The sequence below is a fragment of the Canis lupus genome, chromosome 28, assembly GCF_011100685.1.
Source record: "Canis lupus familiaris isolate Mischka breed German Shepherd chromosome 28, alternate assembly UU_Cfam_GSD_1.0, whole genome shotgun sequence".
Classification (NCBI taxonomy): domain Eukaryota; kingdom Metazoa; phylum Chordata; class Mammalia; order Carnivora; family Canidae; genus Canis; species Canis lupus.
In genome coordinates this window covers 33,044,228-33,061,807 of record NC_049249.1, presented here as the reverse complement: position 1 = coordinate 33,061,807, position 17,580 = coordinate 33,044,228, and the positions used below count along the sequence as shown (strand labels likewise).

The 17,580-nt window shown below is 41.5% G+C and overlaps 1 protein-coding gene across 3 annotated transcripts; it reads right to left on the bottom strand.

Moving 5' to 3' along the window:
- Positions 1 to 2,745: 2,745 nt before the first annotated feature.
- Positions 2,746 to 14,450, bottom strand: BUB3 (BUB3 mitotic checkpoint protein). 3 transcript variants are annotated; one of them, XM_038579017.1, is made up of 8 exons: positions 14,294 to 14,450; positions 13,663 to 13,857; positions 12,805 to 12,874; positions 10,706 to 10,857; positions 7,857 to 8,015; positions 5,998 to 6,175; positions 5,314 to 5,530; positions 2,746 to 4,335 (listed from the first exon to the last, which is right to left on the bottom strand). In XM_038579017.1, the coding sequence occupies exons 2-8, from the start codon at positions 13,855 to 13,857 to the stop codon at positions 4,320 to 4,322; spliced, it is 987 nt and encodes a 328-aa protein (XP_038434945.1). In that variant the 5' UTR covers positions 14,294 to 14,450; the 3' UTR covers positions 2,746 to 4,319. The 3 variants fall into 3 exon arrangements, with proteins under 3 accessions (XP_038434945.1, XP_038434946.1, XP_038434947.1); XM_038579018.1 differs by having other exon boundaries at positions 2,746 to 3,093; XM_038579019.1 differs by lacking the exon at positions 7,857 to 8,015.
- Positions 14,451 to 17,580: the final 3,130 nt, after the last annotated feature.

Below are 17,580 nucleotides of genomic sequence, written 5' to 3'. Positions count from 1 at the left end.
GAGCATTCTGCTCTGGCAGGAAGTCTGCTAAATATTCTCTCTCTGCCCCTCCCGCTGTTTGCATTCTCTCTCTAAAATGAATCAATCTTAAAAGAAACAAAATTATATCGGAAATTGCTTTTGTTTGGTTTTGTTTTTTTAAAGATTTTATTTATTTATTCATGAGAGACACACAGAGAGAGACACAGGCAGAGACACAGGCAGAGGGAGAAGCAGGCTCCATGCAAAGAGCCTGATGTGGGACTCGATCCTGGGTCTCCAGGATCACACCCTGGGCTGCAGGCAGCGCTAAACCGCTGCGCCACCATGGCTGCCCTGGAAATTGCTTTAGAAAAAGAGATCACCTCTATCACTCATTCAGCAATACCAAAGTGCCCAGTGCTCATGTGCCAGAGCAAAGATGTGGTCCCTGCTTTTATGGAATGTAATAGGAGAGTAAGGTGTATACATACAAAATTGTTGAAATGCCAGGCAGTATATGCTAAAGGTATATAAACAGGAGGTGCTTCAAGCAAGTTCTGAAGAAGCATATACCCTTGTGAGCTGGAGTAAGGATGGAAGGCTTCATGGCAAGGGGGATCTTGAACAGGACATTGCAGAAGGATTCAAACTAAAACTGAAAGAGCAATTCAGAAAAGGGAAAAGTCTAAGCAGACTGTGAAATGTGGTAGTCAGCCTGCGTATCTGAGCAACAATAAAGCATACAGCTTAGCACTCAGAATATAGACTCTTTAAGTACAGTGTTGGGGATTGGGCGGGGGGGGGGTGTGTGTGCAGAGGGTGCAGGAACAAGGAAATGGGGCACATACTAGAGGCTCTGGGGCAAGGCCATTTGGGAAAGCTAGGTTTAACAAACTCAACAGGCATGTCTCTACTGCTGGAGTTCTCCAAGCTCTTAACAGGATATTGTACACTGAGCCTCTTCCACAGGGAAAGAAATTGTCTTATTTGACCACATCATCCTTTTTCACTGAAGATTCATGCATAGCGAAACAACTTAGGACACACCTCTCTGACAGATAACAAAAGCAAAACAATAAAGGGCTTGAGTCTGGCTCCATCCTTCCGTCTGTCCAATAGGGCCTGGATTTTCCCTCAAAAACTGCCGATGTACCCTTAAGTCTGGACACAGAAGAACTCAGAACCAAGTACTGCTGCTCCCACTTTCCCATCTACTTGTCAGAATCCCCAGCAGTCAGCCCCACCCTCGTTCTTCCGAGAGCACCTTGACAGTCAGCAGTGGCTTGGGCACATACCTTTCATAAAGTGATTCAGGAACTTCTATGAGCAATGGGGAGCACTGGACAATCCCAAGCACAGCATAAGAAAAAGAGCAAGTGTTTTTAAGGTCTTGTGTACAGAACAGCTTTCTCAAATTAGCAGTGTCAAGGCATTTGTTATAAATTCAGTTCAGGGGGCCATAATCAATATTTCTTAAAAAAAAAAAAAATAACAGACGCATGTCATGTACAAAGAGCAAGTCTTACTTTATAAAATTTGTCTCTGTTATACATACTAGATTGACCTCTGTGTTCTGGACTGTAGTTCAAATGTATTTCCTACTTGGATCATGGCTAAAAGGTGAAAGTCACTGTTCCAGAAGACCCAGAACTGAGGGCCAAGCCTGGAGGCTGCTGCACTCCCCAGATGGGTAAGGAGCAGTGGCAGCAGAAAGAAGAGTCATCAGAAGAGACACTTAAGGGATGCCTGTGTGGCTCGTGAGCCCCTGCCTTCGGCTCAGGTCGTGACCCCAGAGTCCCGGGACAGAGTCCCACGTTGGGTCCCCCGCAGAGAACCTGCTTCTCTCTCTCTCTATGTCTCTGCCTCTGTGTCTCTCATGAATAAATAAATAAATAAAATCTTTTTAAAAATCAACAACAAAAAATAAACACTTAGAAACAGTAAAGTGAATTAGGAGAAAGGAAATCGAGGAAAACATTAAGGTATTATACTTGGGTCATTTGGGGGAAAGGTGGCTCTAATCCTCAACAGACAAATTGTGAAGGACAGCAGATTAATAGGTCCACAAGGGAGGCAAGGGGACACATTCAGGTTGAGACACATCTGGTTTCTAGAGACGAGAGGACCCCAGATGGAAGTACAATGGCACTCCCACATCACGAACTCAAAACAGGTCCCCCACACTGCTTTAATTTTGGTCACCTTTCACAATACTGTATTAATTCACTTTCAGTTAAACAATGGTTTTAAATTTATGCTTTGTCCTCAACCAAGTGGTTATGACTCTAAAAAGCACATAATCGCACTAAAGAACCAATGCCATCAGTTAGTCCCTGACTATTACATTATTTACTATCCCAAGGGCTTCACTTTGATTTAGCATTTGATGGATAAGTACAGACGGGTCTGTCATTTGGCTCTGTGCGTGTGTGTACAGGGACTGTGCCAGCACAGGGACATGTGAGCCACACAAGCCCTGCCACACCAGCACTAGGGGAGTCATGCCAAAGGGTGCCCGTCAGCTGCCACACTTCCGTGCCCATTCTGTGAAGCTACACAGTTGGCTCAAGAGCCCTGCTGATCCAGCAAGAGGGCACAAGGGAAATGGCAGGACTCCAACAGATCACTTTAGCCAGGACTGAACCCCCAACGTACACCAGAATAGACATAATTAAAGGTAAAATGTCATCCCCACCAGGCCCTTGATGAAGCGAGTTTTGCTTTACAGAAGGCCTTTTTATAAAGTAAATTACATTAATTACCAACATTTAAAAACATGCAACATTTAAGGGTTCTGAATCTCTGATTTATTAGACAGCATGGAAATAACAGGTTTAGATTATTTTACAAAAAGAGTTCAAGCTACTCATAAACACAACTGGGCTTTCTGGGGGTAAAAACAATTCCTCACACCACCACACAAGGACACAAAGACTCCTCATCCTACACAAAGTCAGCATGAAAGGGCACACAGACAAGTTTTTTGTAAGACAGAACATACAAAAATCCACATACTAAATAAGGTGTCCACAATGACTATTAACGCATCCCTTAGGGGATAAGTATGTATTTGTAGGAAGCAAAACAAAGCTTGCCATAGAGAAACCACTTTCACGAGATGATTAGGTGGACCTGCAATGAAGAAAATACATTTCAAAAGATGGGTTCAGACTTACACTAAGTTTTCACTGACACGCTTACAAAAAAAAGACCTTTTTCTGTATCAAAAGAATTTTTAAAAAAACACATCATGGATAAATTTCAGTAAAGGTCCAAGTCCCATTCAAAAACATACATTTGCAAATAATGTAAATAAAACACCAAAGTTTGACAACAGAAATACTATTTGGAACTACCTAGAATAGGCCAAGCTAAGTTCGTGTTCTGCTTCAGGGCATTACATTAAAGTGAATCTCATTCTCACTATAATTTTTTTCTTTTTAACCTTAATCACCAGCGGCTGGGCAACTGAAATGGACATGAGAACTATATAAATGTCAGAGAAATATGTAAACCTCATTAATGTTTCCAAAAATTCATTTAGAGATAGAAACAGGTCCAAATAGATGCCTGTCTAAATGTACTGCAATTACGTTACAATTATTTTTCCAAATACACAGATATGCTCTGTCTTTTCTCAGCTCATTACTGACTCAAACAATTTGCCCTTCTGGGATCAATTGTTTGCTAATAAATAATTGTTTACAGTCACAAAATGAAGTTAGGAGGTTTTCTTATTAGTTTTCCTTCTGCACCCTAATAAGATTGAAAACTAGCTGATTCCCAGGAGTCTAACCTTAACCTTGCTTTGTTGAACAGCCCAGGAAACGATGAACCATCTGCTTCGGAAAATAATGGACGGCCAAGAGGAAATACTGTTTAATTGTAGATTAACCTCCTCATGAGGCAGTCTGAAGCAGCTTTCGAATTAGCAACTACAACCAGCAAAAGAAACAAATGGCTCAAGAGCCTTTTCCTCCACCATTTAAGGTCCAGAAAGAATGCAAAGGGATTTTTATTACCTATATTTATTTACAAACATGTATTTCCACAGTGGAAACAAAAATTATCAAGGTCAAAACTGATTCTCAAAAGTGGAATCACTGCCCTCCAATTTTGTTTGCCCAGAATACCTTTAATGTAACAAACCATCAAACGTCTCATGCACTTAAGAGTGTTTATTTAAAAAAAAAAAAAAAAAACACCAATAGAAACCTCTTTTCCATTATTTTCAGGTTCTTATAATATTAAAATTAATATATTTCCCTGGTTTCTTTGTTAATAGTAATAAATCCACCATTGGGGAGTACGAATTGTTTTATTATCATCAACATGGCACTTAAGTAAATGAAATCTTGTCAAGTACATGGTGACCTACAAGTTCAAAAGAAAAAAGAACAGCATGAGATCAAAATGGCCGGCCAGGACAAGAAACACAAAAGTGAGAGATTAAATGCAAACACAGCCCTTTATCCAACAGGCTTCACATACTAAGTCTTTTCTAAAGTCAAACCTGTAAAAGTATGCATGATACTGAATATTTAATACTCTGCCCCCTTTCAGGGACTCAACCAATTTTACAAGGGTGCTAACCCATTTTAACTCAGAAAAGTAGAAGAATCCTAAAAACATTCAGTTATTCCATATTTATTGAGGCCTGGGTAGTGAGGGACAGAGTACAGGGACAAAGACCCATAGGGAATAGGCATTTTACAGTTTAACAAGAGCCTAAGGATCGGTTTTCCCTTAGGCCTGGTTCAGGTAATTAAGTAAAAAGCCTTGCCCTGTTAGTACCAAAAAAATGTAAATCATTCCTCTCTGTCAACAGTTACAACCAAGAGCCAAAGACAGCTATGAAAATTTCAAAACTATGGAAATTTGCTATTCTAGGCAAGGCCATATTACTCTGGGTTTCCCATAAGACCTGAAGGTCATTCACTTTGTGTAAATATTAAAGAAACAACTTCTGTGGAGAGGAAAGATTTTTGGCAGTTCAAATTCTTAAATATCTTAAATAGAATTTGCTAAAATAAATTATTCTTGAATTCCTCAACTTAATTTTGAAGCAATGAGCTAGTAATAACTCCAGAGATTCAAATAATAGTGCCTATTCAAGAAGAATGAGAGTTTGACATTCTTCTCTACCAAACAACTAGGCACAATTTTATCCATCAGACGTCTATCAACCTACGGATATTGAAAGCTTGGGAGAACAAGATAAAATCAACTCCAACCCTACAGTCAGCTGTAATATCGAGCAGGCATCAACAATGCTATTCATGAATTTAGAAAAATTAATAAATCCTGGGTTGAATGCAAGAAAAGGCTCAAATACAGGTGAAGCATACTCACTTGGGTTTTGTTTCTGCGTCTGTCACTTGGCGAATGAAGATACCATCTTCAGGATGTTCCGTGTCATCCATTTCATACATATACGACGATGCTATTGCAAGCGTGGTCCCGTCATTACTGAAGGCAAGGGACGCAATGCTGGTGGGGTACCGATGGAACTGGCACAGTCGCTTTTTGTTAAATGGATCCCAAATGTTTACGAATCCATCAGAGCCACCTGCAAGTCATTTCAAAAGAGGTAAAATGGTTCTTAAAAGCAGATAGAGAAAAAAACCATTATCTTAACGGTTAATTTTTAAGGTTGTAGAAATTACATTTTCCTCACAGAGGCTCGCACACAATTTTTACTCCCTGAATATCTGAAAAAACAAGCACAGTTTTTTCAGAACTCTGCCTAAGCGTAAATGTTTCATGTCCAATTAAAGTAAAATTGTTGGGGCGCCTGGGTAGCTCAGTCGGTTGGGCATCAGACTATTGATTTCAGCTGAGATCATGACCTTGCGGTTGTAAGATCAAGCCCCATACTGGGCTCCGCGCACAGTGCGGACTCTGCTTAAGAGTCTCTTTCCCCCACCTCCCTCAGCCCCTCAACCCCTGTTCTCTTTCTACAATTAATTAATTAAAATAAAACAAAGTAAAATTATCATCTCAATGACGTGATGTAGGTGCACAGCCATACCGTACCTGTGGCAAACGTATTGTGGATGTTGTGAAAGGAAATGGCATTGACAGGGTAAATCTGCTCGATATTGTTCTCCTTTAGTCTGTGACACTTGAAGGCATACTTCTTCTTCTGTACCTCAGGGCTTGGGTCCAAGTACTCAACTGCCACTCGGCCCTCGATGGAGCTTAATACATAGCCCTGCCAAGAGGGAACCAGACAAGGACAAAAATTTGGACTCCAGCTTCCAAACACAAGGCACTAATTCCCAAATTTGAAATGAAAGGTATGAAATGAAAGTCCCTGCATGAAAGAGGATTATTTCAGAAATGAAAGGTAAATACAGCCAGGTTTTAACCAGGTATAGGTTTTAAGCTATACTAACATAGCTATGACCAAACCAAAAGTTTATTACCCATTCCATAAAAAAATTACTACCACACCTAGTAATTTTGTCAAATCTAGACAAGAACTTTCAAGTGCTTCAGTATCATTTACTTGTTGTCTTGTCCAGAGGGTTCTCAAATTTGTTCCATCAGCTGGGTGTAATCCGCTGTGCTCTGTGCCTCTTCACCTCCAGCAACTCTAAGAGCTGTGTGTCCTTCAGGGCCTATCAGTGACCCACACCAACCAGAACACCACCCTTCCACCTCAGCCATTATCCCTTTTGCATTTAACTACAGCAAGTTGAGTTCACACACAAACACCACAGATTTTCAACAATGTTCAAAGTGGCTTACATTTCAAACCTTTTCTCACCTTTCCCTGAAATGACAACATGTGAAAAAAAAAACTAAGAGAAAAGATAAATATAAACCCTGTATCTTATTTATTTTGTATTCTAAAGGTATGAAAAAGCATTATTCCTGAAAAACTACGTAGGGAGAAAACAAAAAATCAGTGGAATCTTAAACTTCCATTACCAACCAGAAACATGTTCTAACAAAGTTTTAGACATAAGACACAAAAATAATATAATAATATTTATAAATGCAAGGATATCTTAATCACACAGTTAAATCTTTAAAAGTCACTGCAATTCCTTACCTTCAGTGGAAACTTACAATTTCCTGAGAAAAAGAACTGTGATCACCATTTGAGGTGCTAACCTTTTGAGATAAAGGGTCAAGAGAATAACTGACATAATTGTATCCAACTCCTCAACCACTAAAGGACAGTGTAAGATTCCAAAGATATCTGCCGTTTTTAATGACTTTTCCTCTTGTAAAATTCTTCTGGCAGCTGACCCCACCACCAACTCTCCTTCAAACTTTAAGGATTTGAGGGGAGAAGGGGCTTGCTAATAAACAGAGCAGCCTTGTTTAGCAAGGCTAAACCGGATAAAGGGAAGGGAACCCACTCCTGTTTCAAGAAGTAGCCATTACATAAGGAGTATCGCCTTCTCTAATCTTATTGGCATTCTTAAAAAAAAAAAACAAAAACAAAAAAAACACAAATTCTACTGTCAGACCAGCTAAAGAACTCTATTAGTATCAGAGTTACAAATAGTCAAAAAAAAAAAAAAAAGAGAACAGCAAATTCCATAATCCTAAATTTCCAGATTTAAATTTGAATTTACTGGTTTGGTAAATTAAGATATACGCAAAACTCTCTGATAACCCTGTACCTGTCAAGCATCCTGAACCAAGGAATCAGAAGACCTGTATTCAAACCACTACTAGATTACTTAACCTCTCTGAACATCAAGGTCTTCTCTCAAACTGGGGCAACACACTAGAACACAAGGCTTTCGAAAATGTATCTGACAGCAAATTCTAAACCACTACTCAAAAATTTAAAAAGCAAAGCTTTAAAAGGCAGTGATCAATGAGATCCTTTCACTTTCAAATTCGAAAAAGGCTGGTAGGGAGTAGGCCAGTACCTGCTTGTTTGGGAATGCTCGTATGCAGCGAGTCTGGTACTTCAGGCTGGACTCGCGGCGCTGCTGCACATAGCCCATGTTCCGTAAGTCCCACACCAAGACTCTGCGGCCTGCAGTGCCCACAATCAGCCGGTCTCCAGACACTGAGAGGGTATATACCTTTCAAGAAAGACCAAACTTACTAAATTCTACCCATTTGCCTAAACAGAACATTTTGTCCCCCGACAAGTCCAATAATCATAAAACCATTAAAAAGTTAGCTGATCAGGTTCTCAAACACAGGTATTAAATTTTAAATACTACAGTTACACAAACTAAGTAATGTGCACAAAATAATCAACCCAAAATATTCTTAATACTTAGCCAAGCATCATATACTGTACATTCTAATTCTGCAAAAAACATTTTTGAAGACGATTCTCTTGGTTACTAAAACAAATTCAACTATTAAGCGATTTTTCCAGCCTTCCTGCTTCATTTAGTAGCAATATAAATGTGCAGAAAAACACTCAAAAAATAGACAATAAAGTCATAAAACACATTCAAAATACCTCTCAATAGGCTTCTAGCTTTTCACACAATAATCATTTCCAAGTTATTTTTTTATGACCACCTTTTAAAAAAAAGATTTCATGTTGAACTCTAAAAATCTTTATTTTTCTCAGCTGTCACACTGAATAAATAGGCCTTTCTAAGAAGAATGAAGGAGTCATCATTAATTAGCTGTTTAGTTGCTTTGGGTGGCATGTGAACTCAAAATTAAAACACAAGGATAGTGGTCTGGCATGTGACAAAACATATTCTTATGCCCTGACATCCTACTAAACACTCAAGACAACGTTCATCCTTAGTGAAAATTTGAAATGCATTTTCTCCCTTAAAAGCATTTATTTTCCCCCACATAATGCCCTTTTTACAATACAGAAAATTTTTCTGCAAAAAATTCCTTTATAATACATCAGAATTCCCTACAAGTATTTCAAGTGGTTTGTTTTCAAATATGTCCTTTGGGAACCAAACAGATAGCAAACTCATGAAAATGGCACCAAAATTACTTTCCTGATCATGTTAAATAATTTTTTTTAATCTAGACTTCAGACAAAGAATTGTATTCTGGTTATTACTTTCAACCAAGAAGCAACTCTAATTTAATCTGATTTATTAATATTTTAAAACCTGAAGAATCACTACTAAAAAATGAAGAGAGCCTATGGCCTAGTAAGACCTCTCTTTATAACATTCAGTAACTAAACCACAAGGTCAGTCATCCCTAACTTAAATATATACCACGACCCCAAAATACCATGTTACATTTAATGATACAATAACCCAAGGATCTCTACAACCGGGCCTTAAAATTCAACAACTAATTTGACTAAGGAAAAAATTTGAAAGATTCAAAACAGTAGACTCAATATAAGCATATTTAAATAAGAGAAATGTAAGACCTACCACAGTTTATTCAGAAAACACAATGTTTGTAGAAAAATGGAAATTAACCTGAGACATGTAAAACGCCAAACTTAAAAAATACAGAATCCAGAAAGAGATCGATTTATAACAGTACAATCAGATTGGGAATTTTATCTTAAATCTTTACTATACAGGTGACACATAAGCTTCTAATAGGGCTTTCTATCCCCACTGATCGTAAATCATGTGAAACCACTGTCATGCTACTGACTAGGTATATACATTTATCAAAGAAAGTATTAAAAAAAGTGACATAATGAACCTTGCTGAACCAATAAGCAGCTTGATTCAGTGTGGCTGTCCATTATACCATATTCTGTCAGCAATTTATCACAGCTCTTAACATGTTACATGCAACCATAAATCAAAACTAGAAACAATGCAATTATTTTATTCTGAACAAAGGTCTTGCCAGGAGTAGATTCGACTGTGATGTGACAGAAATAATGGCTCTTTGGATGCACTACAGTATATAATGATGGCTAACAGGAACTGAATAGTATATTTACACTAAGGAAATAGACTCAAGTGAAGGATACCTTTAAAGTGCTAAAACAATCAATCTTTAAAATTAACTACCACCTGATAAGGTCTGATGAGGATACAGCAAGAATGCTCAATTATACTTTCGTAGTACAGGATCAAAAGGTTAAAATAATACACAAAGTTTCGCTTTTAAAAAGCTTCTTTCAGGAGAGCCTTCAAATGAATCTGTCAACATTAAAAATAAATAAATACATAAATAAATAAATAGCAAAACCCAGAGAGTACCGGACATCTTTCTCACTAACCTCGAGTAATAACCCATTCCACCCTCTTAAAAGTCCACGCAAATGAAACTTCAGGTCGTAAGTGAAAATGAGTGATGCTCTGTCCCACTTCCTGGTTTGGGCATGTCAAACCCAATTTAAGGCAATCCAACAGTCTTTGCTAAATGACTTCTCTGAAAAGACATGGAGTTGCTTCTCAGTCCTGGGATTTAAGGCATTAACAATACAGAGCAGTGGGTTTATTTAAGGGAGGGAGTACTATCCAGTACAAAGATGACGACAAATAGAAAAAAATGCTGACCCAAATACCAAAATCCGATCCCTATGCTTCAAAAAAAACAAAAAAACAAAAAAACAAAAAAACACAACAAAAAAAACAAAAAAAAAAAAAACTTTTTTTTTTTTTTTTAAGTAATCTCTACCCCAATGTGGGGCTTCTACTCAATCCCAAGATCAAGAGTCATGTGCTCTATTGATTGAGCCAGCCAGGCGCACCCCTTATCAACTCTTAATTAACCTTCAAATTCAACACCATATTCATCAAACATGTATCAAGTCAAATCACACCAAAGATGCTAATTCCTATTATGAATGTAAAGAGCCTACCTTTTCAGGCTGAGAGAAGGTCCCTGCATTACAAGGAGTTCTGGGATCCCACAATTTAACTGTCTGATCCCAACTCCCTGTCACCATCACATTCACTTCTGGACAGTATTCAACACATCTGATAGGGGCATCGTGGGTTCCAACAAGATTTTCTACAGGCAGGAAAAAAGAAAAAAAAAAAAATCAACCCAGCTTTACTACCACCTCCACTAAAGAAAGATTCCTCAAGTGAACAATAGAAAAAAACATTCTTTAAACTGTAATGAATCTGCTTGCACCAACTTGATGAAAATGTCTGCATACAGAAAAATTTCTCCATGGCTACAAATAGTCATCCATTCCTCTCTGTTCACCTTACAATGCATAGTTTGATTCGCTGACAATGGTACATACCAAAGGCTGACTTGAATTTCACATTACATTAAATTGGCAGTATATCAGTTTTTTTCCTCACTTGAGTCTAGATTCCTTAAAATCAGAAACCTTGTTGAACTCTATAGTTCTACTGCAGGTTCTGATACAGGGTAGGTACTCAAATACCCACTAAATGAACGAATGAGTAGAGAACTCTGGTCTTCTGAATCTGGATAAAACTTATTGCATTAAAGCCAATGTTTATAACTTATTTACAGGGTTATTATCTCAAAGCTGGGGATAAGGAAGGTGGGGAGTCTCATGATTAGTCTACTTGGTTTTCACAGTGGGTCAAATTTCCAACAATTTCTTTCAACTTCAACTCTTCACGGTATCTCATTCATTCATTCAACTAACATCTACTAAATGTCTAGTATGAGCCAATATCTATGCCACATGCTAAGGATATGACAAAGAACATGTGGTCCTCATCCTCAAACAGGAAAATTGCCTATTTAAAAAATGTATCATTTAAACAAACAAAAAAAAGTACTTCCTGAAGTTCAACAATGACCTCTTGAGAATAAACAGCTAATTCCCTTAATTATGGTCTCCATACCAAAAATCTTTATATTTCAGTGGTTTGCTTCTCCTAAGTTTTCCAACAAACAGGGCTGAAACCTGTAAGCTAACTTACTATATAGAAGAAGCTAACAAAACCAAGCAATTCTGCAGTTCTAAGCTATATAACAAAGTAACTTTAATGAAATAGACTCTTTTAAGGTTTTTTTGTGGGTTTTTTTTTTAACAAAATATTGTGCCCATCTTCTTTCCACCCTCCCATTGTCCAGCTCATCCTCAGCTGGTCATCTCTCTATGCCTTGCCAATTGCTTCAAGTACACCCACACCTAATGTATGCACATACAAAAAACATTTTTTTTTAAATTTTATTTACTCATGAGAGAGACAGAGGCAGAGACACAGGCATAGGGAGAAGCAGGCTCTATGTAGGGAGCCTGATGTGGGACTTGATCCTGGGACTCTGGGATCACGCCCTGGGTCAAAGGCAGGTGCTAAACTGCTGAGCCACCCAGGGATCCTCCCCCCGAAAATTTTTTATGTCCAAGAGTTCTGTGCATTTGAAGTCCATTCCATTTCTGCTCTGCTCCAAAGTCACCACAAAAAATTAGTTAAATCACTTCTTAGCTGGGCCTCTAAGAAATTAACTAAAAGAAAATGTGTCATTATTCACTTAATAAATGCAACTGAAGCATATTCTATGCTAATAATCACACATACAATTCATATAATAGCTGAATAGGAATGACTATTTTATAGTATCAGATTTTTAAAAACCTATTTTTCTTCGATCTGAACTAAATATCATAAGCTTCTCAAACATGTCCCGGAAAATCCTAACAAGCAGTAAAATACCAGGGGATCCAGTCCACTCCTGAGGACAGGTAAAGGTCAAATACTTGCTGGTAATTTCATGTAAACACTTAGATGGAGATCCTAATGGCATTGAATTTACTGAGAAAAATGCATGCATAATGTTTTGTGATCCCTAACTTAATGGTTACCAGTTAAACAAAAAAAAAAAAAGCCCTAAATTTAAGCCACTTCTACTTGTAAACAACTTGGGAACTGGGCAATTCAGGAACCAACTCTTCCTAAATAAACATGAACACTTGAGGACGCTAGCTGAGGAGACAACAAACTGTAAAAACATGGCCACGTTTACCTTGATCGGTGTTCAAATCGTGCATTTTCAATTGATGGTCTAATCCCCCACTCCAAGCATGTGTTGGATCCTACAAAATAAAAGTTTCAAGCCATTCAAAACTTGCAGACGTTTACAAAGTGTTTCAAAATTCTGGTTTCTACAGCAACTGTCCACTTTATGCCCCGGATGATGTACACTGGCTTCACACACACACCCCCACACTAAAGCAAATGAGTGGTCACCAAAACTACAACAGCAGATTAAGGAAGGGACCGCTCTTTCACCACACCGGCTGACAGCACATAGACTTTCCTATTTCCTAAAGATTTTTCTACTTATTTATTCATGATAGACGCGTGGGGGGGGGGGGGCAGAGACACAGGCAGAGGGAGAAGCAGGCTCCATGCAGGGAGCCTGACACGGGACTCGATCCCGGGACCCCAGGATCGCGCCCTGGGCCAGGGGCAGGCGCTACACCGCTGAGCCACCCAGGGATCCCCTCCTATTTCCTAGTTAGATGCAAAAACAAAAACACCTTCCTCTTGATAAACGACCCAATTTTACTGCCTTGCTGCAGATTCCAAATACGAATGGCATCTACCCAGAAAGTTTGTAGGGTTCCTCTCTTTGAAAGAGACGGGGAGTTTCCGACGTCTGCATGACCCAACCCTCCCCCTCCAACCCCCCATCCCCGGCTCCCCTGAGAAAACAACAACAACAACAACAACGGTATTTGGCTCCAGACAGCGTTCAGGAAAATCTTAAGAGCTGCCCATGATCACCGACAGGAGCTCCTACCGGATGCGGGCAGAGGGCCGCCGCGGCCACGGGCGACCCTGAAACAAAGAGGGCGGGTGCGCCCCGGGGGACACCTACGTAGAAGGCGCAGTCGAGCACGGCGCCGGTGTGCTGGTACTTGAGCCGCATGGAGTTGGCCGGCACATCGTAGAGGCGCACCGACGTGTCCCAGGAGGAGACCAGCAGGAACTGGGAGGTGTTGGGGCTGAACTTCACGGAGGAGATGCCGTCCTCGGGCGGCTGGTTCAGCTTGAACTCGTTGGAGCCCGTCATCTACGGAACAAGCGACCCGTCAGCCCCCCAGGCTCCGGGGCGTCGGGCGGACTGCAGGCCGGGCCGCGGGGAGGGCTTCGCGGCGAGGGGGGTGCTCCCCGGCGGGGCGGGGGGGGGCACCCGGAGAACGGCGGCGGCCCGGCGTCTGCGCCTGCGCGGTCGGGGGTGCCCCGCCCCCACCCCGCCGCCCCCGCCGCCCCCGCCGCCCCGCGCCCCCGCGGCGCCCCGACCCGCCCGGCCCGCGCCGCGGCGCCCCCGGCTCCAGCCCCCGCACAGCCCCGCTCCCCGGCCCCTCGGCCGGGCCTACCGCCCCGGACGCTCCTAAAAGAAAGAGCGACGCAAGCGAAACGGGCTCCCCGCGCACGGCGCCGCCGGCTCGGGGCCCGGGAGGCCCCCGCGGAGCCCGCCCCCGCGTCCCGCCGCCGCAACCCGCTACCTTGGCCTCCGCTCAGAAGCACCTCGGCCGCCGCCGCCGCAACCTCCCTGCTTCCCTCCGAGCACTCGCGGGCTGGGCGAAAGAGGCGGAGAGGAAGCCCCAGCGTACGGCTGCCATTGGCTAATTTCAAACGCCAACGTCTCACTCGAGGCAGCCAATTGGTCCGCTCGGAGGCCCGGCGTCGGTCAAGCCAGCCATCTTGTTCCGGCTCAAAGGCAAACCGCGGCTTTTCCGATCACATGGTCTCTCCTCCCGGCCCGGCTGCGGCGCCCGCGCACGTGAGGGACGAGCGGGAACTACAACTCCCAAAGTGCACCGCGCGCCGAGCCTGAGCTCAGGCTCTCACCCACCCGTGGGCGGCGCGCTGGGAAATGTAGTTTCCCTACGCCTGGCGGGTCCTCAGACTAGTAGGCGGGAAAGATGCTCTTTCCAGTTGGACCAGTGGCGCAGCTCTCAGCCTTTCGGGCTCAGGAACCTCATTTAAGTCAATACTTTTAAAAAGCTAAATTATTCTCCCTTTCACCAGATATGCATATACCCATGAAGTTAACCAATAAATGGAGTGGAAATATTTGCTCTAATCAATTGTGTTACTTTGCCTTGGTTTGTTCTCAGTTCCTGGAGTTTCCACCTGTGAACCAGGGTCTCACATTTCCCAGTGTCTTAAGATCTATTCATATCGTAGAAACTCATCCTTATTTATACTATGCTTTATCCTTCCATTCCATCTTTCTGCAAACATTTATGGAACAGCCGCTGAATACCAGGCCTCGTGGGAGCCTCTGGGATGATGCATTAATCAGACAGTCCTTGCTCTGGGGGTCGGGAGAGGGGGGGGGCGGCGGGGGGGGGGGGCTGTTCAGAAGGGTGGACAGACTCCAAAACAATTACTCTGCAGTGGTTAAAGCTCAAGAGTTTCTGTATCTTTAAGCAGAAGATTAAAATGATAACTACAAGCTTCTCCCCTCTTTGACTTCCCCAACCCAAAAACTCCCTAGAGTTAACAGGCTCAGTTTGTTCTCCTTAACTGTCTCTAGACTCCTCCAGAAATAGGAGAATCAAGCTGGTTGCTTTTGTAACTTACTTGATCTCTATGAAAGAGAAGTAATTCTTAATTTATAACTAGAATGCTGGACTCAGTTACTCTTGAGTATCAAAAGCTCATTGACAATTTTCAATTTAACTCATACTGTGACCTCTTTTTAAATGCCTTTTGTGAAAAAAAATCCTATTTTATTAGGTGATTTTGTATGAAGTGGAAGGAAATTGTTGGAGTTAAACTGTTTAACTTTTAAGGTACATTGATAGAGGAAAAGTGTTGTTGGCCTTTACCCATTCACAGACCCTACCCAGGTGCATTTCTTTTTAGGATTCTTGACACAATAAACACACACACAGTAACCACCCTTCTGCCCACTGTGTTGATATTACTGCTACAATAACAGATTCTTGCCCTCCCTCATCGCCAATCCTCATACTTGGTTCTCTATCTTTTCTCTTTCAATGAGTAAATGGCGAGGTTAAGAATTTTAAAATGCAGTGCCTTGCCTCCATTCTAACTTTGGCTAAATAATTTTATCTCCAAATAATTCTATTTGGTTCCCTTTCCCAGTTGTTTATTTAATTCTATTAGAGTTTCAAGATTCTGAGCATGAATTATCTGCTAATAAAATCTAAGTGTATTTCATTATACAGTGTGTGTATGATTCAGGTCCCTCTGGGCACGCAGTTGCAGCCGGACTCTATTCGAGTTTTAAGAAACGTCAATCTTTTAAATCCAGTTTACAGCCTGAAAGGAGGCTGATGATTTTGCTGATTATTCAAATGAATTGATAGTCTTGAGATAGGAGATCTGGCCACAATGGAGTCTTGAACATTTTAAATCCAAATGCAAAGTCGTGTGTATGTGTGTGTGTGTGTGTGTGTGTGTGTGTGTCTGTGTGTGTGAGAGAGAACCTCTTACCTGTAAGAGGAGGGAATTTCTAGAAACTAATTGCACTGTTGGATCACCTTTGCTAATTTCTGGGTTAGTAAAAAGATAGAAATATTCACTATATGATAAACCAGAAAAGGGTCATCCCTGAAATCTTAAGGGCAAAATCACTCTGCCATTTAACAGCCTAGAGTGGCTAGAGAAAACCACATCCTATAAGAGAAGTAAGCGTAAGTAGAATATAGTGACCCAATACTGTTAAAACCATCATCTCTTGACAAAAACATAATCTATCGAAATGCAGATAATAATGAGATAGATGGGATATTCCTATATAAATAGTTCCTTGAGCAAATTGGTTGTTTCTGCGTGGAATATTCAAATAGCAACTTTAAAAGACAAGAAGAACTTAAAGTGCATCATTTGGAAAGAAAAAATTCTTTGAAATAAAATATATGCAGCAAATAAGTCAGAAGAAAACGGATCCAGTGTCACTTTTGATTTCTCTCTGTCTATACAATATTTACCATGGTTCTCAGCAAGTTCTAGGGCTCAGTAAATATATATAGTGAATTGATATCAACTGGAGTGAAGTAAGTGGGCTAAAACTAACTTCGCATCTGCAGATGTGTTCTTGGATAACATCCCTCTGACGTCATCTTAAGAGAGAATGTAATTTCCATGAAATCTTTTGTGAGACGAAAACAACGAGACCTCGAAATGGACAAGAGACCAAGCACTTTCAGACAATACTGCAGGTCATGTAGTCGGTTTACAGATAGCCTGTACATTTTCATAAAATGCTAATAATCTGGATTTCTCTGGGCTCGGAGACAAGTCTATCTATCGCGCTAATGCTTTCCTTCTAGAGAATGCGGTCGCATTCCCAGCACCCTTGCACCGGCTAAGGGGGCCTGGGGACAGGAGGCAGGAGGGCCGGGGAGTTCTCCCCACGTGACACCGAACCATCCTCCTCCCGTAAGCTCCAGCCATTTTTTCCGACGTTTTACACGGAACTGGTGGCTGCGATCAAATACTGCAAAACTCTGCGGTGTGCATGACCGTCGCGCTGCGGTTCTCTGGGAGCCGCGCCCTGGCAGCCCGCGCGCGGCGGCAGGTGCTGGGGGGCAGCAGCCGGAGGGCACGCAGGCCGAGCTCCGCGGGTCCTTGCAGTGCGGCTGGCCACGTGCTTGCCCTTGACCCAGCCACTCAGCCACGCACAATGCAAACTGTAAACAACAACAACAAAAAAAAAATTAAAAAAAAAAAAAAAAAAAAAAGCTTGCTTCCCGCGCTCTGTTTGCTAATCTCCAGCCTCGGATCCCTCCTCAGCCGAAGTGCCGTCCTCTCCGCG

Coding starts and splice junctions, on each gene's coding strand:
- BUB3 (XM_038579017.1), bottom strand. CDS start 13,857: ATGACGGGCTCCAACGAGTTCAAGCTGAACCAGCCGCCCGAGGACGGC. Junction 12,875..13,662: donor TGCTCGACTGCGCCTTCTAC/GTAGGTGTCCCC, acceptor TTTATTTTGTAG/GATCCAACACATGCTTGGAG. Junction 5,531..5,997: donor CCACAATACGTTTGCCACAG/GTACGGTATGGC, acceptor AATGACTTGCAG/GTGGCTCTGATGGATTCGTA.